The sequence below is a fragment of the Capsicum annuum genome, chromosome 9 (assembly GCF_002878395.1).
Source record: "Capsicum annuum cultivar UCD-10X-F1 chromosome 9, UCD10Xv1.1, whole genome shotgun sequence".
Taxonomy (NCBI): Eukaryota; Viridiplantae; Streptophyta; class Magnoliopsida; order Solanales; family Solanaceae; genus Capsicum; species Capsicum annuum.
The window spans coordinates 23,854,205-23,880,413 of record NC_061119.1 but is presented as its reverse complement, the minus strand read 5'-3'; the positions used below and the strand labels follow the sequence as shown (position 1 = coordinate 23,880,413).

The 26,209-nt window shown below is 35.7% G+C and overlaps 1 protein-coding gene across 1 annotated transcript; it reads right to left on the bottom strand.

Moving 5' to 3' along the window:
• Positions 1–17,068: 17,068 nt before the first annotated feature.
• On the bottom strand, positions 17,069–25,824 carry LOC107842981 (probable ADP-ribosylation factor GTPase-activating protein AGD6). Its single transcript, XM_016687092.2, has 3 exons — positions 24,686–25,824; positions 24,152–24,241; positions 17,069–17,878 (listed from the first exon to the last, which is right to left on the bottom strand). The coding sequence occupies exons 1-3, from the start codon at positions 25,478–25,480 to the stop codon at positions 17,372–17,374; spliced, it is 1,392 nt and encodes a 463-aa protein (XP_016542578.1). The 5' UTR covers positions 25,481–25,824; the 3' UTR covers positions 17,069–17,371.
• Positions 25,825–26,209: the final 385 nt, after the last annotated feature.

The following is a 26,209-nucleotide window of genomic DNA, read 5'->3' as shown; positions in this document are numbered from 1 at the left end:
AGAACTCAGTTCAGTTCTACAGAATCAGGACTGTCAGACACAGTCACTCAGTATCAGTAATTCAGTTATCAGTAACTTCAGATATCAATTACTCAGTTATCAGAACCCAATACTTAGCTTCAGAAAAGCTCAGATACAGTATATATATATATATGTGCACAGTATTACATACTTAGTATTACAGTAGTTTTAGTTATCCATGTACTCTTATACCCAGTTACTCTATACAGTTTAGTTAGTTACTGTTCATGCGTATGAACCCTTACATTCAGCCTTACCTCATCTAGCATACCAGTACATTCCACGTACTGACGCATACTATTTATTTGTGGTATGATGTCTCATATCATAGGTTCGGATGCTCAGTTTCCCGATCGCGCTTAGACAGATCTAGTCAGCAGTTGCAGATTTAGTAGTGAGTCCTCATCTATCGATGGCATACTTTATTTTAGTATTTCAGTTTATCAATAGTTCAGTAGCCGGAGTTAGTTGGGAGCTTATCCCATCAACTTCATATTCAGAAAGTTCAGTAGAGGCTTTCAGACTATACCAGCTCCGACAGTGTTTAGTTTTCATATATTTTTACCAGATGTTATTATTTATCAGTAATTAGATTTTAAACCTTATGGCAATTCATCCTAATTTCGTATTTATTTTAGTATTATTATTCAGTGCTCACAACAGATATCAGTCATGGGTTAGCTTGTGATCCTTCGGGGTCATAAGCACCGTGTAGCGTTTGGGGTATAAACTCGAGGCGTTACAGCGTCCTAGCATACATGGGACCTTTTAAGCCAAAGGTAAGTCTAGTGTTTGAAGGGCATACATGCTATTTGTGAGACATTTTGTGGCCCCCAAATATATCCCAAGGGACAATCATCCATACAATCTGGCATTACATCCTTCAATTAAAACACATAAAGAATGATCATTTGTTATTGACTCGTGGTCAATAGATGTAAGGTGGGTTCTTCTAATGGGCCCAATACCCCCATAGATATTGGGTCGTCCTAGGCTCATGCCTCAAAAAGGGTTTTGGTTTTGCTTTATCCTAGGTATCTAGGGTGGGTTTTGACTAGGTTTCCAAGTGGATAACTCAATTTTGAAAATACGAACAGCCATCAGACGCCTAACGTGCCAATAAACTATCATATTTTTAATATTTCATTTAGAATTGATAAACAAAGTTCAAAACATCCGCGAAACTCCAAAATAGTTTAATAATCAGAATGTGAAAGTATGCCACGAAATGCAACAGTTTAAATTTTACAAAAACACATAAGCAGACAAACAATTCAAGTATCACAAACCCAAATAATTAGTAAAATAAGTTAGATCAAATATTTGGTTAGAACCTAGTTAAATCTCCAGCAGAGTCGCCATTTCTGTTTTATACTTTTCGGATTTTATTGGCGATAAAAATGATTTTGACCTTCTTAAAACTATTTCAAAAGATTCAAGAAAATTTTAAAATAATTTTAAGAAATTCACAGAGTCGACACTTGATTTTTATAGAAAAAATCAAGAAAATTTAAAAGAGTTTCAAAGGTTCAAAAACAGAAATAAACCTTTAAAACTAGAGAAACTAGGTAAGGGTTCAACTAACGCCCAGGGAAGGTAGGCTCTTAGAAGCGTTCTTTTGAAACGGTTTACCAAAAAGAACTAACTTGACTAATTAAAATGGCTAATTTTTGCAAAGACTTGATTGTATAGAAAAATATTAAAATTATTTTATTTAAACATTTAAAAATGACATTTATTTATTCAAAGGAGAAAATAATTTATTTGAATTGAATTAAATTATAATTTTTCGGACTTAGGAGGAAAATGAATTTTGCTTTTGTAGGAGAAGAAGCTTATGAAATTATTTTCTTATTATTAATTATTATAGAAAAGTCGATTATGTTATAGAAAATTCTTTTGGAAGAAATGCTAAGAGAGTGTTAAATTAAAAGTGTTTATTAATCATGAAAATTTAAAATTTACAAGAAAAATTAGTTTCTTGAATTTGAAGAAAGTTACTTCAATTCAAATAGTTATATGAACATAACAAATGTCATTTTGGAATAAAATACTAAATCTTTTAAAAACTTATTTTAAGAAGAAAACCGAAGGAACTGATTTAATCTGTTTTAGACGACATAAATTAGGTGAAGAAATTATGAATTAAGTAAAACAAAACTAAGATAAAATAAAATAAAAATAACAACAATTTAGGAAATTTGTCTAGGTTAATTGATTAAAAAGTTAGTTAATACATAGGGAAAATCACATAAGTATACAATTTAAGAGTCAGTATTACAAAAACTAACACTAGTTTTTACTTTTCAAAATCTACCAAAGGTACAACAACAACAACAACAAACCCAGTGTGTTCCCACAAAGTGGGGTCTGGGGAGGGTAAGATGTACGCAATCCATACCACTACCTCCGAAGAAGCAGAGAGGTTGTTTTCGATAGACCCCCGACTCAAGATAAAGAATAAGAGACAAGGAGATGAAATACATAACAGAAAATGCGTAAGGAATACTAAAAAGTAAATCAGAGCAATACGAAAATACGAAAGATACGGCAACATGAAGTAAGCAGATAGCTACTGAGAAAATATAAAAGAGACCCCCACGTATAAGTAACACATATTCGCCGCCATAGAAACCTATAGACACAGACCTAAGGTTACTAACCCAGCTACACAAGATCTCTCCTCGTGGCTTGCTACAACTGACACCCTTCCGCTAGCCTTCTACCCTTATTCGCAACCTCCACACCTTCCTATCTAGGGTCATGTCCTCATTAAGCTACAGCTGCTCCATGTCATGTCTGATCACCTCCCTACAGTATTTCTTTGGCCTACCTCTACTCCTCCTGAAGCTATCCAACACTAGTCTCTCACATTTACACACTGGGGTATCCGGTCCCTCCTCATCATATGTCCAAACCATCTCAGCATTCCTTCTCACATCGTCCTCCACAGAGGCCACTCTCATCTTCTCCCGGATAATCTCATTCCTAATCTTATCTCCTCTAGTAATCGCACACATCCAACGCAACATCCTCATTTTTGCCACCCTCACTTTTTGGATATGGGAATGCTTGATTGGCGATCACTCCACGCTATACAACATAGCCGGACGGACTGCCACTCTATAGAATTTGCCTTTAAGCTTAAGGGGCACTTTCTTATCACATAGCACCCCCGAGTCGAGCCTCCACTTCATCCAACCTGCTCCAATACGATTAGTGACATCCTCATCAATCTCACCATTCCCCTGGATCAAAGACCCAAGATACTTAAAACTATTCGTCTTACAAATATCTTGGAAGTCTAACCTCACCACCACATCGTCCTCCTGCCTCAAGTCACTAAACTTTCTTTCCAAATACTCTGTCTTGGACCTACTCAACCTGAACCCCTTCGACTCAAGGGTTTGCCTCCAAACCTCCAATTTGTCATTCACGCCCCTCCGTGTCTCATCAATCAACACTACATCATCCGCAAATAGCATACACCAAGGCACCTCTCCTTGAGTACTCCGTGTTAACACGTCCATTACCAACGCAAACAGAAATGGACTAAGAGTCGATCTTTGATGCAACCCTGTCTCGATTAAAAAATGGTCCGAGTCTCCTTCCACCGTCCTCACCCTAATCTTCCCTCCACCGTACATGTCCTCAATAACTCTGGTGTATGTCACCGGGACCTCCCTCACCTCCAAATATTTCCAAAGAACCTCCCTCGGGACTTTATCATACGTCTTTTCTAGGTCGATGAACACCAAGTGTAAGTCTATCTTTCTTTCTCTATACTGCTCCACCAATCTCCTCACCAAATGGATTGCCTCTGTCGCTGAACGGCCAGGCATAAATCCAAAATGGTTCTCCAAAATAGACACAACCTTCCTCATCTACTCTCAACCACTCTCTGCCAAATTTCATAGTCTGACTCAACAGCTTAATACCCCTGTAGCTGTTGCAACTCTGAATGTCACCCTTGTTTTTATAAAGCAGAATCATCGTACTCCATCTCCAAGCCTCAGACATTATTGCAATCATGAAAATACCATTAAACAAATCCATCAACACCTAAGCCCTACCCCACCCGCATACCTCCAAAAATCCATCGGAATCTCATCTGGCCCCATTACCCTACCTCTCCGCATCTTATGAATAGCCTTTTAGACCTCCTCTACCTTAAAAAGCCTACAGTAGCTAAAATCACGGCTCTCTTTCAAATGCTCCAGATCTCCTAGGTCAATGCCTCTGTCCCCTTCCTCGTTCAAAAATTTATGAAAGTAGTCCTGCCATCTCTTCATAATGTGAGCATCCTCCACCAAAACACTACCATCCTCTCCCTTAATGTATTTCACTTGATCTAGTTCACCACCCTTCCACTCTATAACTTTTGTAAGCCTATACAACCTCTTATCCCCTCCTTTCTCCTCTAACCCAGCATATAAATACTCAAATATTACTGACTTGGTAGCCGTAACTGCCAACTTAGCCTCCCTCCTAGCTACCTTGTAAACTTCCCTATTCACCCGTTTCTCTTTTTCATCTTTACTCTCAATCATCTTAACATACGTCGCCTTCTTGATCTCTACTTTCTTCTTCACTTCTTTATTCCACCATCAGTCCCCCTTATGCCGGCCTGCCTGGCCCCTCGAGACACCCAACACACCTTTAGCAGTTTTTGTGATGCAGCTGGCCACTCTATCCCATATAGTATCCATATCCCCGTTCATTCCCACGCCCTCATACCCGCCATCTTTTCCCCTATCTCCAGTGCACTTTCTAGAATTAAGCTACCCCACTTAATTCTAGATCGACCCTCCCCGACCCAACTCTTCTTCCTCTTCTTGATAGACAAGTCCATCACTAATAGCCTATGCTGGGTTGAGAGGTGCTCACTCGGAATGACCTTACAGTACTTACATAGCCCCCTATCCCCCTTCCTAAGTAGTAGAAAGTCAATCTAAGTCTTGGTTTTCGTGCTTCGGAAGGTGATCAGGTGATCCTCCTTCTTCGGGAAACTCAAGTTCACAACCACCAGATCAAAGCCCTCATAAAATCCAACAGGGCCGCTCCCTCGCCATTTCTAACATCGAAGCCAAAACCACCATGCACATCGTCATAGCCTCCAGATAGGACCCCAATGTGCCCATTAAAGTCCCCTGCTATGACTATCTTCTCCGCGCTAGGCATGCTTCTCACCACCTCGTCCAAATCTTCCCAAAAAATTGCCTTCACCTCTTCTTCCAAGCCCATTTGTGGCGCATAAACACTACACACATGCAACGAAAAACCCTCAAAGACCAACTTGATCTTCATCAGCCTATCATTGACCCTCTTAACCTCCACCACCTGACCTCTCAGCTCCTCATCCACTAAGATGCCGACTCCATTCCGATGCCTATCCCTCCTCAAGTACCAAAGCTTGTACCCATCCACATCCGTAGCCTTAGATCTTACCCGCCTAGTCTCATGAACACATGTAATATTAACCCTCTTCTTCTTAAGAATCTTCACCAACTCTACGGACTTACCCTGAAGGGTCCTAATACTCCACGACCCTACCCACAATCTATCTTCTCTCGTCTCTCGCGTCTCACTACCACCCCTCTCAACCCAGCCCTAAAACCTGACCTATACCCTCACCCACCCTTTCTCTCACCTTCAACCCCCTCGGATATGACCCTATTCCACCATCGACCCATGCCACTACTCAACACTCAAAATACCCAAAACAAAGCCCCAAGTCGACAACACGCACACATAAACTACTTGGCCTAGCAGCTAGAACACACACCACAAAAATTACCAATAAGCACCGCAGCCAGTCCACAATGTACTCACAGGAAGCCGGAACTAAGAACAGGCAAAGACAATACAAGCTACAAGAAATAGACAGGAGACAAACAAGAAATTAGAAACGAGCAAAAACAAGGACAAACAAGATGGAAACAAGCAACAAACTAAACAACAAAATAAACAAAAAAGTTCAACAAAACCAAAACTAAAAAGAAGTGGCTAAATATTAAAGTAAAGATGCCACCAGTATGCCTGCGTGCTAAAATCTACCAAAGGTAAAAGAAAAAAAAACTGTTATATTAACATAATTTAAGGACACAATTAATGATTGATAGTTTATTTTATAAATTCTCCTACTTTATTTTTCAACTAAGTTTTAAAAAAAATAGTAAATAAGATAAACAAAAAAACAACACATTTATTTGATATTTTTTTATGCTTTTAAATTTATTTTATTTAATTCAATGAACATTAATTTTTAATACTTTTTAAGAAAAAACATTATTAATGATAGTAAATTCGTCGATTGATTCAAACCACATCTTATACAAATTTCATACACCATAAATTTATTGATACACCATAAAATTATTAATACACATATTTCTATATCGATCATACACCATAAAAATACACTAATTTCTATATATTTTAGACACCATAAAATTATTAATACATCAATTTCTATATATTTCAGACTTTATAAAATTATTATTATTGATACACCTATTTTTAAATAGTTTAAACACCATAAAATTATTGATACACCAATTTCTAACTATCTCAGACACCATAAAATAAAATTATTGATACACCAATCTTTATATAATTCAGACACCATAAAATTATTAATACATCAATTTCTAAATATTTCAAAATCCATAAAATTATTGATACAACAACTTCTATACAATTCAGACACTATAAAACTGTTGATACACCAATTTCTATACAATGCATGCACCATAGATGCACCAATTTTTATACAATTCATACACTACACCATAGATACACCAATTTCTATACAATTCATGCACCATAAAATCATTGATATCCTTTCCCTGTCGGTGTCATCAAAAAATTCTCGAATTATCAAAATTATCGAAAGATTCAATCTAGTTGGCCTCTTCCTTTCAACACCGTAGAAGTAGAAGAACAGAAGAACATTCAGTAGTAACAAACATTGAGAAAAAATCCAAAATCTCCATCGCAAAATCATATCCACTGTCGTCGTCGCCACCATATCGGATTTCTCCACCGTATCCAAAGCATAAAACTTAAAACATACTGACCCATGAACAAATAGATCGTCGCTACCATCATCAAGAGTGATAAACCCAAAAATATTTTGGTCATTGAACCACTTGATGGTTCCCTTTGCCCTCTGTACACTTTCTTCAGCCATTTTTTTCACAAACAGAAACCCTAAAAATCCTTTTGTGTTCTCCTTGCTATTGTCACCATTGGGTATTTTACAAAGGGATGGCGAAATTATATGGAGAAATTGCATAAATATAAAAAGGGGAAAAAATGAAAAATTTAAGGGACTTTGGGTGAAGTAGTGAAGACATTTTAGGGAGGAAGGAAAGGATCTGTAGGTTTTATTTATTTTAATTTTTGTAAGACAAAGCAAAAAGAATGTGAGAAAATGGGTAGAATTTTTAATTTAAACTGACATCTAATAGTTGGTAAATTTTGTAAGTAAAAACTACATTTTGTAAATAAAAAATAATAGTGGTAGTTTTTGTAATATTGACTCTTAAATTGTATATTTATGTAATTTTTCATAATAATACAAATAAGCAATACAAGCTACAAAAATAATACAAGAATTGGAATTGGGCCCTTAGTTAGCCCATCAATAAAGCTGCCCAGCTTTGGACTTTGAATTATGGACTTCAGTCCATTTTTTTGAAGTGTATACTATATGTATACCAGCCCTGTTTTTCTGTGTTTTTCTGTATATACGATGTACATCAGTGCGTAAAGTCAGAATGTTGACGGGTAAATCTCAGGAATAGACCTAAATTGGGGTGGCTTTTAAATTTTAGCCTCTAATAAAAAAACTTCTTTAAAATAGCCTTTACCTATAACCTATTAACTAATATTTTTGGGACGAAATTGCTCATGACCAATGGAGTAAATTTCATAAATGATCCACATAATGGATGACAACTAAATATTTATATCTTTCAACGTTTATTTTTTTCTTTTTAATTTTACTTTGATTTTTATTTTTTTTATTTTTTCTTTTTTGATTTTTGTCAACCCCTTACTTTTTTCCTTTTTTTCCTCTCAACTTCTTCTTTTTTTCTTTTTTATTTTACTTTGATTTTTTATCTTTTCTTTCCTCTTTTTTTTGTTCTTTTTAGTTTTTCTAAACCTTTTTTTTCTTTACACTTCTCAACATCTACTTTTATAAAAAAAAAAAAAAAAAAATCTTTGATTTTTATTTTTCTCTTTTTTAAAAAAAAAATTCTCTACCTTTATTTTTATTTAATCTTTTTTTTTATTTTTATCAACCTTTATTTTTTACCATTCTCTCTCGTCTTCTACATTTTTTTTAATTTTTACTTTTTAATTTTTTTTCTTTTTTCACAATTTTCATTGTTTTTGTTCTTTTCTTCTATTTCTTTCATTCAAGCTACATCTCATCAGTAAAAGTTGACATTATCACATTATAAAGACAAGACTTATGATTTTCAAACAACAAGCTACGTTTCATGGGCAAGAGTTGACACTACCACATTGTGGAGGCAAGACTTATGACTTTCAAACAAGAAGTTATGTTTCATAGGCAAGAGTTGACACTACCGCATTGTATTTTTATTTATGAGATATTTTATAACTCTTACCTTAGAGGCAAGACTTAGGTCAGGGACTTTCAAACAACAAATTATGCCCCACGGGTAAAAGTTAACTCTACCACGTTATATTTTCATTTATGAGATGTTCTACAACTATCGTCTTAGAGGCAAGAATTAGCTCAAGGACTTTTAAACTATAAATTATGTCTCGCGGGCAAGAGTTGACTCTACCATGTTATGTTTTCATTTATGAGATGTTTCACAACTATTGCCTTAGAGACAAGGCTTAGCTCAAGGACTTTCAAACTACAAATTATGCTTCATGGGCAAAAGTTGACTCTACCACGTTATATTTTCATTTATGGGATGTTCTACAACTATCGTCTTAGAGACAAGACTTAGCTCAAGGACTTTCAAACTACAAACTATGCCCCACGGGCAAGAGTTGACTCTACCACGTTATGTTTTCATTTATGAAATGTTCTACAACTATTGCCTTAAAGGCAAGACTTAGGTCAGGGAATTTCAAACTACAAATTATGCCCCACGGGCAAGAGTTGACTCTATCGCGTTATATTTTCATTTATGAGATGTTCTACAACTATTACCTTAGAGATAATACTTAGCTCAAGGACTTTCAAACTATAAATTATGCCTCACGGGCAAGAGTTGACATTACCACGTTATGTCTTTATTTATGAGATGTTCTACAACTCTTGTCTTAGAGGCAAGACTTAGCTCAAGGACTTTCAAATAATAAATTATGCCCCACGGATAAGAGTTGACACTACCACGTTATGTCTTTATCTATGAGATGTTCTACGACTCTCGCCTTAGAGGCACAACTTATCCCAAGAATTTTCTAACAAGTTACGTATATTGGGCAAGAGTCAACACTAACACATTATATGTTTTACTTATGAAATGCTCTATAACTCTTGCCTTAGAGGTAAGACTCAACCTAAGGACCATTAAACAATAAGTTATACCCCACGGGCAAGAGTTGACACCACTACATTGTGTATTAATTTATTAGATGTTTTATAACTCTTCCCTTAGAGGCAAGACTTAGACTAAGGACTTTTAAGTAACAAGTTGTGCCCCATGGGCAAGAGTTGACATTACCATATTGTGTGTTGATCTACTCTTAGTCCATTTTTGTTTGCTTTGGTGATGGATGTGTTGACACGACATATCCAAGGAGAGGTGCCATGGTGTATATTTTTTGCAGATGATGTGGTATTAATTGATGAGACTCGGGGGGTGTAAATGATAAGCTAGAGGTGCGGAGATAGACTCTTGAGTCTAAAGGATTCAAGTTGAGTAGGAGCAAGACCGAATATTTAGAATATAAGTTTAATGGCTCGAGGAAAGAAGAAGAGGTGGTAATGAGGTTGGATTCTCAGGTGGTGTGTAAGAGGGATAATTTCAAGTATCTCGGGTTCATGATTCAAGGGAACGGTGCGATTGGTGAGGACGTCTCCCACCGTATTGGGGCAGGATGGATGAAGTGGAGGATCTCCTCGGGGGTATTGTGTGATAAGAAGGTGTCGCCCAAGCGTAAAGGTAAATTTTATAGGGTGGCAGTCCGTCCGGCCATGTTGTATGAAGCGGAGTGTTATCCAGTCAAGAACTCTCACATTTAGAAATTGAAGGTGGTAGAAATGCGGATGTTGCGCTAGATGTGTGAACTTACTAGGGGTGATAGAGTTCGGAATAAGACTATCCGGGAGAAGGTTGGAGTGGCTTCAGTGGAGGAAAAGTTACGGAAAGTCCGTTTGAGGTGGTTCGGACATGTGATGGGAAGGGGCACAGATGCATCGGTTCGTAGGTGTGAGCGGCATGCTTTGGATGGTTTCAGGCGAGGCAGGAGTAGGTCGAAGAATTACTGGAGAGAAGTGATTAGGCGGGGCATGGAGCAGTTACAGCTTACGGAGGACATGACCCTAGATAGGAAGATCTGGAGAACGCATATTAGGATTGACGACTAGTGCCAATTTGGGTAGGTAGGGTAGGGCATTACTTATTGGGTGTATTATTCTTATTATGCTAGCTTGTTGCATGTTTTATTACGATCGCTTACTATTCTTTATTTACTATTCCCTGTAGGTGTCTTATTTATGTCTTGCCACCTTGTTCCATGTTTTTTGTATGAATTTGATTACTATTCCTTATCTTGAGCCGGGGGTCTATCAGAAATAGCCTTGCTACTTCTTCGAAAGTAGTGGTATGGACTGCATACATCTTACCCCCCCTTCCCAGCACCCATTATGTAGGAATACACTGGGTTTGTTGTTGTTGTTGTTGTTGTTGCCCTATGGATAAGAGTTGGCACTATCATATTGTATTTTGATTTATGAGATGTTCTATAACTCTTACTTTAGAGACACTACTTGGCCCAAGGACTTTTAAACAACAAGTTATGCTCCATGGACAAGATTTGACACTATTACATTATGTCTTGATTTATGAGATGTTTTATAAATCAAGGATTTTTAAACAAGAAGTTATGCTCCATGGGTAAGAGTTGACACTACCACATTATGTCTTGATTTGTGAGATGCACTATAACTCTTGCATTACAGGCTCGAATTAGTCCATGGACTTTCAAACAACAAGTTATGCCCAGTGGGCTAGAGTTGATACTACCACATCGTGTCTTGATTTATGAGATATTCTATAAATCTTGCCTTAGAGGCAAGACTTAGCCGACAAGTTACGCTCCATGGACAAGAGTTGACACTATCATATTGTGTCTTGATTTATGTGATGCTCTATTTGTCTTGCCTCTAAGATAAAACTTAGCCCAAGAACCTCCCAAAAGAACAAGTTACGCCCAATGAACAAGTGTTGACACTACCACATTATTTTTTTATTTATGAGATGTTCTATAACTCTTGTCTTAGAAGCAAGACTTAACTCAAGGATTTTCAAACAAGAAGTTATGCTCCACAAGAAAGACTTGGCACTACCACATTGTGTCTTGATTTTCGAATTGTTCTATAATTTTTGTCTGAAAGGCAAAACTTATCCCAAAGAACTTCCTAACAACAATCCATGCCCTTAAATTTGCTTTGATGTCAAGAAAAGAAGATCCCTTTGCGGATTTATAATAGAAGTTGAGAAAAAAGAAAAAAACGTTCAAACAAATTAGAGAAATAAAAAAAGATATTGAGAAAAAAAAACCAAGAAAAAAATAAACATTAAGAAAAAAGCAAAGAATTAAAAAAAATGAGAGAAAAAAATAAAAATAAAGTTTGAGAAAAATGAGGGGGGAAGAGAATGATAAAAATCAAAAATAAAAGAAAAATAAAGATTGAGACAAATGAATTTTAAAAAAAAATGAATAAATCGATAATGTTTGAGAAAAAAAAAAGTTTAGACAAATGAATTAAAACATGAAAATAAATTAAAGAAAAACATAAAAAAAAGTAAAAATAATAAAAATAAAATAGAAGTTGAGAGACAAATAAGTATAAAAAAATTAAAAATATTTAAGGTGAAGAGGCAAAATTGTACTTGTACTATACTCAAAAGGGAAGGGAGACTAGTCTTTAAAAACTTTTCTTATTGGGGTCAAAAATCCAAAGTCACCTACCATTGGGACTATAGCATGTAATTTCCTGCATATTGGTCTTCCTTATTCATGTAAACCACATATTGGTGTATACCTTTGTTTTTCCAGTTTTTCGTTGTATATCGGCGTATGTCAGCATTGTTTCTTCAAGAATAAAGTGTTTGGACTTGTAAAATGGTAAGGCCTCTTTGGCCTATTGAAAAGTGCAGGGGGTGGAGTTCAATTGGACTCGGATGAATTCATATATATCAAAAAAAAAAATAAGAACTAATACGCAACTTAAGCTATATTTATATCGAAGCATATACTTGATGAATATATATATACATTCTTTTTGTTACAAAAATTTTTATCAACAAATGCTATTAAATTGTCCTAAAAAATGCCATAAAAAAAAGACCGACAATTATCTCTTTTGGCACTAACAAAATAATTATTTCAAGCAACAAATGCAATTAAATTATCCTAAAGAATGCCATAAAAAAAAAAGACCGACAATTATCTCTTTTGGGGCAGCGAACAGGGATTACGAGCTTTGACGACAGACTTTCGCCACCACCAAAATTTCAACTCAAACCTGTCAGGATTCAACTCTAGACGGCACTAATTTTCAAAAGCTTTTCTCTCCAGATTTTGGGTTACGTGGTATTAGAAACACGCGCCTCCAAAAAATCTAAATTTTTCTCTAACCCACCCACCCACCCCCCTTTGACCTCTAACCCCCAATATCTATTTATAGGGAAAATTAGGGGGGAAATAACCAGGGTTTTGGATTTGAAATAAATGGATTTCAAATCCAAATTTTGGAATTATTTTTCGGACAATTCAAGTCCACAGTGAGACAAAACTTGAATTTAATTGAATCAGAGAGAGACGTTGGTTATTAAATCCTTACCCGAAAATGGATGAAAATGTTCTGAGAAAGGGAAAAGTTTATGGAACCCTAGCCATTCTCGGCTAAACGTGAGGGTAAAATGGTAAAATTGAGGTTGGGGTGGCTAATTTTTTTGGCGTTGATATTGTACTAGCCTATTGAAACGGTTGTACGTGTATATTGTTGTTGTCGAACGCTGTTATCGATGATATTACTTAAAAATTACGGGTTTGGTGTTGATGGTGTTGTACACGGGTTTTGTCATTGAAGTTGCTATTGAACGTTGTAGTGGTTGAGCAATGTTGTTACCCGTTTGGATTTGTTGTTTGTTGTTTGATCGAGTATAGAAAAAAGGGTGAACGGAGATTGGGCCTAACCAGGTCACGAGATGAAGTTGAGTACTGAGTTGGTTGGTTTTGGCTGGTGAGGCTGATTTGGTATTGAGATTTTGCGCTGGTGTGGCCTAATTAAGAAAGGGGAAAAGGGTTGTCGGGTTTAGGGGTTAGATTAATTAAGATTTAGGACTAATTTATTTGACAAATAGTCCAAAATTATAATTTCAGTCAACTTTATTTAAAATTAAATCATATTGAAAAATCATTTGGTCAATTGCATTGCAATTGTGACCAAATTGATTTCAATTATAATCAAATTCAATAAATCGACTAAAATTAGAATAAAATTCGATACGAATTATCAATCGTTTTAACTCAGAGCTTCTTCGTTTAACAAAATCAAACAAATATCTTTTCAAATAAATTCTATTCAAATCAATATTTTCCCTTTGAATTAATTTTAGAGGCAACCCTTGTTTAACATCAAATTTTCAATAAAATAATTTCTTTAAGTAACAAAATTATATAATCTCGTATATACAAATGCAAGAATACATAATCGCTACTTAAACTTATAAAAATACCTAGAAAATATTTTGAAACTTTCTTTCTCGGATAAATATTTTAATTTTTCAAAATCGAAGAAACTCAAAATTAAACTCAGTCGTGGGGGGCAAAATTTAGGTGTCTTCAAATTAAATACATTGGTAGAAAGGGTTTCACTTCTCAAAATGTTATGGCGGTATGTGATTGGGACATGTGTTTCACATTTGTATGGCCTGGATAGGAAGGTACTGCACATAATGTTAGGATATTTGATCAAGCGCTTAGAAGATCGGATCTTAATTTTCCTCATCCACCACCAAGTTAGTGATTTTAATATTATGTTTTGTATTATTTTATAAATTAATTAATTAATTTTTTTTATATTAGTGTGGATAAATATTATTTAGTGGACTCGGGTTATCCAACAATGATTGGTTATTTAGGACCATATAAAGGGAAATTTTTTCATCTCCCAGATTTCAGACGTAATTCTAACTTCAAGAAATTTAAATGAGACTTTCAATTTCTTTCACTCCAGTTTGAGATGTACAATTGAAAGAACATGTGGAGTTTGAAAAAATAGATTTGCTCTCCTACGTTCAATGCTATCTTTTAGGTTCGACACTCAAGTTCATCCTGTTACAACTACTATGGCTATACATAATTTCATACGACAATGCTCTACTACTGATACAGGGGCGGCTCTACCCTTTCAGAGAAAAGGCGACCTCCTTAGGCCCCCAAATTCAAGGGGCCTCATTTTTTTTAGTATTAATAGATTACATATTTTAAAAAATATTAAATACTATTTGTAGAAAAATATACTTTTTATATAAAATGAATTTAGAAGGAATTTGATATATCTAGTCCAGAGTGCTTTGTCTCAAAAAAATTAATGTATTGACTATATTATTAATTAAAAAAGAATTATTTGAAGAAACCTATTATATAATTTTAAAAGTAGACTTTATAAAAATAATTAATTTTTCTTAAAAACTTAAGGCCTCCTTTCGATTTTGGCCTTAGACCTCGGATTTGCTTGAGCCTCCCCTGTACTGATAAAGACTTTAACTATTATGCTAACAAAGATATCATCACAAAGCTCGAAGAAGCAGACTAGCCTTTTGGTATACCTTCTGAAATACAAGACAAATCTTCTACTAGTGTGGAGACATTACGTGATAAAATTAGGAATGAAATTGTTGATAATTTTTGTGATGTATGAAGGACTAATTATTTTTGTCGTTAATTTTTTTTATATGGAGTGATTTAATTTTGTTTGATGTTTTCAAGTAATATTTAAATTATTTAAGTAATATATCACTATTTAAGATTTTTTAATGTATAAATATTGATTGAAATTTTCAGAGTACGTACTTTTTAATTAAATAAAAAATTTAATTAAAAATATTATAATAGATATTTAAAATAAATTGTCTTTAAATTGATTTTTGTAATAAAAGTATATTGATAGATGTCTTTTTTGGTCATTTATCTCAAAAACACACTTCTTAAAAAAGATTATCCAAACACAATTTGTTTATCAAAAGCACTTTTCAAATGAAATTACCAAACACAAATTTTTTTTTGTAAAAACACTTTTCTGAAAAAATATTTTATAAAAGTGATTCTCAAATAAGCAGTTTTGTAACAACAATCCCAAACGGGCTCAATTGAATTAAAAGATATTAATAATTCAAAATTCGAGGTATTGAAAGGTGTGACTCAATGGTCAATGAAGTGGATTGAGAATTATTTCCTCTGTTTTAAATTACTTGATCTACTTTCTATATTTATTTGTTTCAAATTACTTGTCCTACTTATAAAATCTAGGCTATTTTAGACTCTTTTTTTTTTCAATCCTATTCTTATCCCCAGTAAGTATCACACTTTCTAAAAAAATTTTAAAATAGGATTCTTGAATTCCAAAGTCATTTTTGTTTTGATGAATTAAATTTTTCAAACAAATTAATTTTTGATTTCTACTCCATAATTATTGCTTAGTTATTAGGGTATAAGGATAAAAAAAAAATACACATTCAATCATTGACATCTTAATAGGTGAATCAAGAAGCAAAAGGGTCAAGTAATTTAAAATAAGAAAAGTATACATTTCAAGTAAAAATACACATTCAATCATTGACATCTTAATAGGTGAATCAAGAAGCAAAAGGGTCAAGTAATTTAAAATAAGAAGAGTATACATTTCAAGTTTAAATTTTAGCAGAGGCAAAAACACTTGGTTAACTTTTCCTCACCCATCCTAATCTTTGCGGATAGAGCTATTCAGCAGATACCCAAAAAATTAATCATGATGCACATACGCCAACCGGACACACATTTATTATTATTTAAAAAAAAAAAAAAAAAAAAGAATTTTAAAGTGTAGATACCCAGCTCAAGCTCATGGCAACTAATATCTAAAAGATTTAAAAAAAAAAAAAAAGAATTTTAAAGTGTAGATACCTAGCTCAAGCGCATAGCAACTATTATCTAAAAGAAAATGTTTGGCAATGGCGAAAACGGGCAACTTTTTCTCACCTCCAATTCTTAGGATAACGCTTGTAGCTATTTGGTACCCGGAAAATTAGTCAAGATGTGCACATGCTAACCCGAACACCAAGGTTGTTAAAAAAAAAAAAAGGAATGATAATGTGTATATAGCTACCTAGCTCAAGCTCATTGCAACTAATATCTAAAAGAAAGTATTGGCAATGGGGAAACCGGGAAAACTGAAATGATGATAGCAGGTTCTCACAGAACAAATATAAAGGAGAAGCTAGTTGAACACCAAACTGATCATTCAAAATGGGGATCACTAGGAGACTGGCTTCCTCTGGCAAGGGGACTAAAAGCTCTCCTTGTGATCCAAAAAATGTGTAACTGAGCTACATATTTCGTTAAAGCACCAAAGTGTGACGAAGATGAAGTGGACATAAAATTAATTGAATCACCGGTGTGCGACAGAGATGGCCAAGTGCATAAACTGAGTAGCACAAAAGTGTCAGCAAATCAAGACCTTTTTACTACAAATCATGAGCCGGATGAAAATGTTAAGCTGCCAAAACCATTTATCCAGAATCTCAGATATGTCCAAATGCAACACAGAAATCAGGCATAATAAGCAAAAATCTCCGATATATAGTACAGAAACCGGAACAAAATAGACAATACAAAAAATGGTCTTTACAAACACAAAATGTAACCTAAATGTTTTTTAGCCCCAAATAATGGTCCTCAACAAGAGTCTAATTTATGTTTGCTTTTGGCTCTTCTTTTACAAGAGGAGCAATTAACCCAACCTGCTGGAAAATGGTACATATATCAACTATATTCAGACACAACTCCTTTCCAATAAGACATGGAAAAAATTGGATCCAGAAGGACAAAAAAATTACTAAGGTGAGTTATAACAGCATTGCCGTCAGAGGAAACCACCACCAGTCCATTTCGAATCTGATTTTCCAGTATGAACAGCAGCATGTTTATTATTGGATGCACTCTGGTAGTGATTATCAAATCCATCATCCTGACCATCATCCCATCCAGCCCAGCCATCGTTCTTGCTGGATGCTGCGGCTGCCTTTGTAGGATGATCTACTTTGCTTTTGTCTTCGTTGTCCCAATCATCCCACGACCCAGAGCTAACGGAATTAACATTCCTCCCAGAGGACTGGGCTCCTCCAGAAGCATTCCATCCTTTAGAATCCTTATTAAAATCCTGATAATAGCCGTTCTTTTCACTTTCACCTCGTTGCCAGCTATCACTCTTCCAGGTTGGACTGTCCTTGGTATATTCCTCTACCTTCTGTGAAGCTATAGCCAAGACTCCTTTCATGATACCCCAACTCTTCTGTCCAATCTCACTTGTTTTTGCCGTAACAACATTGACTGTTTCATTAACCTTGGTATCATATCCTCCTTCCTTCACCTGTTAGAATAGGTTGGCACATGCATTTCAACTTTCAGTTAAGTCCACTGGTTCTTTGTCTAAAACAACTAGACATAGCAGAGATGAAACGCAGACACTGATTGATAAAAAAAATTAAATTAAATATAAATAAATAAAACTGAAGCGCAGTCTTCAAACAAACATCTAAACAACTTTGGAGAGAGAGAATTCCAAGCTTAGACGAAAATAGCCAATTGATTCATTCAAAGGCAATTTTCATGCCTACGAAAATACAGGGATAAACTTTTAACGACTCCCAAGTGATAGACAGGGACTTAAAAATCAAACACTATCTCCGGCAGCACAGAATTTAAACTCCAGTTCAACTAAAGTACGTGATAGCAAATGGAATTATATCTATCCATTGCATAACAAATCTTCTCCTACGGAAAGTATATCTTAGGAACCATAGGGACCACATTGGTCAAAATAATTCCATGCAAATATGCCCTTTTCTTACTAATGCAAGCATGCCATTTTCATAGACAATTATGGAAAAAAAGCAGAACGAAAATGAGCATTAAAAAATTTTAATCAGATGTCAAATATTTTTATAAGCACAACTTGAGGTGTAAGGTTGCATGCAATAAACCCTTGTGGTCCAGCCCTTCCTGAACCCCATGCATAGCGGGAGCTCTATTGCACCGAGCTGCTCTTGCCCTTTTTAACTAAAGTGTTATAGTGATACAGCAGAGAAATGCAGAAACTCTCGCGATCTAAGTTGCTCGGACTCTTCAAAAATGCCGCCGTACCCGTGTCAACAACAACAACAACAAAAACAAACCCAGTATATTCCCACAAAGTGGAATCTGGGGAGGGTAGAGTGTACGCAGTTCATACCACTATCTCTAAAGAGGTAGAGAGGTTGTTTCCGATAGACCCTCAGCTCAAGATTAAAGACAGTATACAAAAGCATCAAAAACAAGAAACATGATAAAATAACATAGGTACGACATCCACAGAAGATTGTACATTGCCAAACAAAGAACACCAAAGTCCACCTAATTACTGGCTACGACTCATCCACACCCTTATCCCTCTATCCTAATGTTTTTCCTCCATACCTTCCTATCCAGGGTCATGTCCGGAGGCAAGGACTTTGTTTATGATATAGCGCACCCAAGATAGTCATTTAATTTCTTTACTTCCCTTCAGCTCTGTTCAGATGATATATAAAACGGCCATCTCAAAACTGAGTTTAGATGAAATTAGCAGAAGACAACATGAATATCTGTCGGAGGTAGCTTATTCTTTAACCACAGAACTAAAATAAATAAAATAAAACATTTACATGGTTTCTGACCTCAACTCAGCAACCTTTTGGATATGACAATTGGTCACTTAAAGGAAAATCCTAGTGCATATTCACTTAGAAAGACCAGCTTACAACTCACTAAGTGAACCAACATACTAGGAGCAACACAAATAAGTGGAGTTGAAAGGATAAGCTGAACCTTTTTTATCAACTCACTGACAAAATTGTGGAAGATGAGCAAAAAAGTTCTAAACTGGTTGCAAAAGATCTTAAGCATTTCTCTGACTTCTTCACATTGCATTTGGACAAACCGATTATGTAATTTAGAACTGCACATATTTGTACTTCACAAAGCATAATCAGCTCAAAGCGCGAATAAAGGCATGATGATTGTAGCAAGTACATGGCCAACATAAAGATTGTGTCTAACTATGAACTTGAATAGTGCAGATCGGAAAGGATCCGTAAAGAAACCCAACAAATTTGTTGATTGAGCCCGTAGTTGGTTGATTGATTGAGCCGAGCAGTATAATTTTATAGCAACCAAAGATTATTTTGATATATGCAAGTTATGCCAGTAAATTTGCTCAGCGCCAACTTAGTTGATCTAATGTTTATATTATTCAATCTTGTCCTAACATAATTCCAGTCTTAAGATAGAGGTGATAGTCCTAGAAGTAACCCTTCTACCTTACATTCAGAAAAAGCTAAACACCAATACTAATAAAGTTGTTCTTTTTTACAAATTATATATGTATAATTTTGAGCCCAAATAAAAAAATTACAATGGAAGTAAAAATGTATAACCTCCTTCAAAAAGGTCTAAAGGTTTCTACATGAGCAGTACTTTGATCCTTTTTCTCTTTTCTTCTTCTCATTTTTTTCTTTTTGAGACAAAGGTAACAAACTTCTTGGTAATCCTTCAAGGATGTGAAAGCACAACTACTGTAATAGACTAATAGCTATAGTATTTTGGCTTAGCAAGTGAGGATTACCTTGTTAGGGGATTATTTTGGATAGAAGCTTTGTTGGTAATCTGTTTTTTGAGTAATGGCACCTCAAAGGCTTATTCTTTTTGCCAACAGCACTGGTGTCCATAATCTCTACCTTACCAACAAAAAAAAAATAGTCGTGTCCTCCATAATCTCTATCTTAACAACCAAAAAATAAGAATAGTGGTGGTGTACACAACCTCTTGTGTGTACTTTGACTATACCAGCGGGTACCTGCTACCTCCCACTAACACAAGTAACGGAAACTCTATCCAAAGGCTCAGGTTGACAAGAAGAAATCACCTAATTATTTTGCCTAGATTTACACTCTGGTCTCCAAGATTTGAACTAACTTCATTGAACAGACCACACCCTTGGCTGCTACCTCAAAGGAACCCCAAATTGAATCCAAAAAGCTTTCTTTAGGACACTTCTCTCTCTGTTAATTGTATTCTTTCAACTCCATTGGATGCAATCAAGATTCAAATTAAAACACCTCAAAGAATTTCCACGAAGATTCTTACATATTCTATTCTGCGATCATGTTCACATCACTTGAACAACACTATTCCTTTTAGTATAAACCAGATATACGAGTCCGCTTGTGCGCACCACCGCTAATACCACCGAGTTCTGTCGCCTCCCACCAACTCAAGCAACAAATATCACCAAACCTTTGGTAGATGGAAAATCAATTAAAGCAAAAGACCACCTTAACTGGAATGGAGAATCATCCCTTTCACATTCCTTCCCATGCTAACTAAGGAAAGACTTTATGAATCATACTTAACTTTAACATCACCCATTACTCATGTATTCGATATTTGATTGAATCTTTCCTTTATTAATACAATTTACAACCAGAGAATTGTCACTCTACTAACAAGTTTGCAGCTTTTTTCTGCTTCTGCGTCTTATTGTTGGAAGCGTATAATCGAACTCTTAAGAGAGAAAGAATTACAACTCTATATTTTACATACTAAAAAAATGAGTTGCGATTCTATACTCCACATTCTAAACAAATGACTAGCAAACTTGCAATTCTACCGACTTTCTCCTCACTGTATCCTCTATATGTACTACTTTCCCTCTCAATAGCATTTGATCAGTTCTAATCTTGTTTAATCTTTGTATATCCATCTCAACAATTGCATTTTACCACATCATTACCATACCATCCCATCCCACCCCACCCCACCTCAAAAAAAAAAACACCGTCACTCGTCTTGTGGATATGTTAAGTTCTACAGGGCCAACATTAGCATAGTTGGAAATCTACCTCAACGATTACAGCATAAAATAAAACTCAAGGGAGCACTACTAAGTGAAATAACCTCATAATATTGGAAATGTGTAAAGGGATATCAAAGGACAACAAAAATATTATTGAACATATTATAGCTCATGAAGAGGTGGATTCAACAACTAATGATAATTAATAGCTTTAACAAGTGAAATGAAATAGAATATTGGCAAAACCATATATCAGTAAGTTATGTTGGTCGGACTAGGCAGTTATGCCGCCGAACCCGTCCCAACGTAACACTGGTAGGACGCCGACGTGGGATTCGTCTCGGATTCGGTCAAATGAATTCGGAGACGTTTACCAACATCAAGAAGAAAGTTGACTTCGTTGTCTAAAGGGAGAAACCAGCAACTTAACTGTTGTCGTCTTCGTCGTGAGAAACCGGCAACTTAACTGTTGTCGTTGTCGTCGTCGTCGTGAGAAAATTGGGGACTGTGATTATAGTCGTGGCAGAAGGGTTGTCGGCGGCGGAGGGGTTGTCGTCACCGGAGGGGTTATCGTCGTCGGAATTTCGATGGGGAAGAAAGAGAAAATGATAGTGCTCAGATCTGTATTGTCGGTGGACTGCTGAGTGATCTTATTTTTTAATAATTCTATTATTTAAAAAATAAATTATATTAAAAAGGTAACCTAATTCATTTGGCTCTGGTGAGTGTTTAATTTTCCAAATACTACTACTAATTGAAAAGAATTTACTTTTTTCCCATATAAAAAAAATACAACTCCTAATTTAAAAAGTAACTAAAAGAAATTACCTTAGAATGGAAAAAGTAAAAAAAAAAAAAATTTAGGAATAAAGTTTCCTTGACACAGAGGAAAAAGTAAATTGGAATGACCGCTTAAATATGGGAAAAGTTCAAAATTGTCTTTATAACTCTATATTTATAATATTTAATTTTTTTTTAGCCGAATCCCGCACCCGTATCCATAATCGGATTCGCACCCTCGAATCTTAAAATTTAAATTTTGACGAATCCGACTCTCGGAACCGCACCTGTCTCGGATACCCGCACCCGAGTCCATGCAACTTAGACAGTAAGTATACTAACAACAGAAGGTCTGCAATAAACATTTACACCATCACAAGACAAATAAATGTCAACCTTTCATCTTCTGACGGCAATTATGATTGCAAGTACCAGAAATGAAGATATTGAGACGGATGTGGGGCATGCTAGGAGTGATGTAAAAAAATTGACAAGATGACATGGATAGTCTGCTGTCCATTTTGGAAAAATTAGGTAACTTCATTTTCTACTCTTCGATCAAAGATTAGATCAACTGGAGTCACCATTTTCTGCTGTCCTTCGTATAGTTCCTCACACTTTCAGGACATTACCGAGTAAAGAGACTTAAAAAACGCTGACTTTTAAAGGACTGCGTCTTAACTCTTACGAATTCAAGAGATATCTACTTCATCAAAAAAGAATCAAGAGATCTTTTGTGCAGAGTTGGGAATTGGAAATATCATAAACTTATGGGAAATATTCTTAGACCACATCTACATTCAAGTAGGTGAGTAGAAAAACTTTACTTTGGAAAAGGAGATGGTTAGGGCATACACTCCTCAAAGACAGTTTCCCTACCATTTTAGGAATAGCAATTAATAAATTTTCCTACCATTTTAGGAATAGTAATTAATCACGATGCTACAGTGCAAAAGTATTGGTCTACTAAGGATGGTTCCCCATGGAAGATGATGCAGTGATGTTGTGCTTGGAACATGGAAAAAATGAACTTTCTGCAGATGATAAGTCCAGCTCCCAAGGACAGCAGTTAGAACCAGATAAGACAGTATGAAAGAACATAAGGATGGCCTTTACTCAGTAAATTCTGAGTATAAAGTTTTGTCACAAATTAGACAAGAACACTATGGTCAAGGACATTGATATGGAGAAACAGATCACTTTACAAAGTAGAGTAGCCTAGTGGCAGAGAAGCTTGCTTGACCCAACACAGTCTACAAAGAAGAGGCATGACTTTTTGCAACAGATGTGTAAAGAGCAGAGAGGATTATGAAGACGCTTAACACTTATTCATCCATTGAATAATCACAAATAAGATATGGTACGTGTTCTTTTAGTTTGATTGATTTAAATGATGCATGGCAGAATCTCCAACATAAATGATGCATGGCAGAATGTCCACCATACCTACTACATTGTTGGAATGGGAGAGAACTACAAAAAAGCAACAAGTTGTGGAGCACTATACCAGCAGCTATAAGGTGGACTGTGTGGCAGGAAAAAGATACAACATACTTTGAGGTTTGAACACAAACTTGAAAAAATTGTAGCTTGAAGCATAGATGTTTAGCTCTGTTAGCCTTTTGGTGTAAAAATGAAGATATGCAAGGACATAGGATGGTTTTTTAAATAAGGACAAGTACATAGGATGGTTTTTTAAATAAGGACAAGTACATAGGATGGTTTTTTAAATAAGGACAAGTACATAGGATGGTTAATTTACTTAATTCTTTCCATAAGTAGCTCGTGTACTAAGATGCATATTGGTGGGGCCATACTACTTATCTGTTGCATTCTCAAGGGGCTGTTCTTAAACAGAATTTTTGTAAAATTTTCAATAGGAAACAAAAAGGAATCAAGAGACATCTCTCAAGAATTAAAAACAGTTAGTATCCAGAGTAAAAAATCATTACATAAACACTAATTTTAAATCCACAAGTCAAATCAAAATACCTTAGTAGTCAACTCCTTTGTCCCCACTTGAACCACATTTGCAGCTGACTGAGCTGCCGTGGCAGCTATCATAGATAACCTACCAAATCCCTGCACATAGCACATCTCAGTTCCATCAGCTATAGCGAAGTAAACATAAAACAGCTCAACAGAACAGATACAATCAGTTCACTCTTACAAGTATAACAATATCTCCTATGTCCCAATTAATGCAGCACTATTTTAACATTCAAATTCATTAACTACTCAGATTTTCAACTTTGATAATGATATTTCTTACCCTGATCACATTTCAACTATCACTAACATAATATATTAGTAATATATAAGTAACTTTGCATATAGCTTCGCGCCCAATCAAATCACGTCATTCAAATTCATAAACTACTCAAATTTTTAACTTTGATCAGATGTTTCTTACCCAGATCACAATTCAACTAATCACTAACATACTATATAAGTAAATTTGCATATAACTTCATATCTAGTCAAGATCAAATCTCATTGCATAAAACGTAAAGGAAAATGCACAACCTGCGTAACAGCAGAAAAAACATCCCCTTGCTGATTCACATTATTCCTAGGCATTGGTGCAGGACTTGACCCAAACCCCACATATTTCCCACCTTGAGAAGGCGGAATCCCATCAGGCCTCGACTCATTCTCTGCCATTTTCCTCGCAAAAAAGTTATCTTTATTCACCGCTGACGCCTCATACTGCTCCCTACTAATATCCGCAGTCGATCTCGACCTAGCTGGTACTCCATCACTACTCCCACCACTCCTAAAATCCCCCACAGTCTGATTCCTCCTCAAATCCTTAAACCCACCATCATCATTGCTATCCCCCCAACTATCCCATCCACCATTGCTTCTTCCTCCACCTCCGCCACCACTGCTACTCAACGGCAGTCTAGCACCACTACTCGCAGGCCCCTTCAACACCTCCTTAACAACAGGTGGGTCCCTCCAGGGTTTACCTTCAGCTAGGGTTTGAATCCTATCCCTATAAACCCCAGCAGCTTTCGTATTATACTTAGCAATTATATCAGTCTCTTTTGCCACACCGTACTGGTGCAGAAACTGATTTAACTTATCGTTCCCGCCTAGTTCCATTTTCCGGATCTGAATTTCGGACCATGAATCCATCGTAACGGATCGCACGAACGAGATGTGCACACCGAGTCCCCTGTGCTTTCCGGAACACTCCAAACACATGAAAACGCCGTAAGAAACTGAAGCCCATTGGGGATTCTTTTGGGAACAATCGACGCAGATTTTGTTACCGGGTTGAGATTGGAGATCTCGGAGCCGACGTGATGCTGCCATCTGGGTTGACCCGGATCCGATGTGGAAAATGGGTCGGAGTCCGATCGGAAGGGAGATCGGAGAAGGGAATTGATCGGCCGGAGAAAAGGGGAGGGGGGGGGGGAAGAGGGGGAGATAAAGAGGAGGGAGAAATTGCCGACAATGAGAAAGGGATGAGTTGGATATTGGCTGGATTACAAGTAGAATTTTTTTTTCTTTTTTTCTTTTTTTGTTCAATTAAAGATTTTTGGGGGGTTCGGGTAGTTTTCTAGTTACCAGTGATAAATGATGATAATTTTTTTTTTTAATATATGAAAGTTTAGAAATGATTTAATCTTTTTTTTTTTTTCTTCGCATGGTGAACATGGTTAATTAGGAAGATTCCAAGAAAAGGACTTGAAATGTTAAAAAGTTTTTTTTTTTTTATAACTATGGTGTTTCGGATCAATTTTCTCATACTTTTCATCAACAGTTAATTTCATGTAATCTCTGTATATGAAGGTCAAACAGAAATGAAAAGAATCATTTAATGTTTTTGTCTCTATTGAATTTGACGATGAAAGTTGAAACCTCAAATTATCAATTCACCTCATTGGCCATTAGGACCACCCTTTAATGCAATGTTGAAGTTTGATTTTCTAAAGCTTTAAAAAAAAAAATTGGGACAGGCGTGGTATTTCGGTTTTGCACGTTTCCACCGACAATAAATCTCATGTAATCTCTATATACCAAGGTTAGGTTAGATGGGAA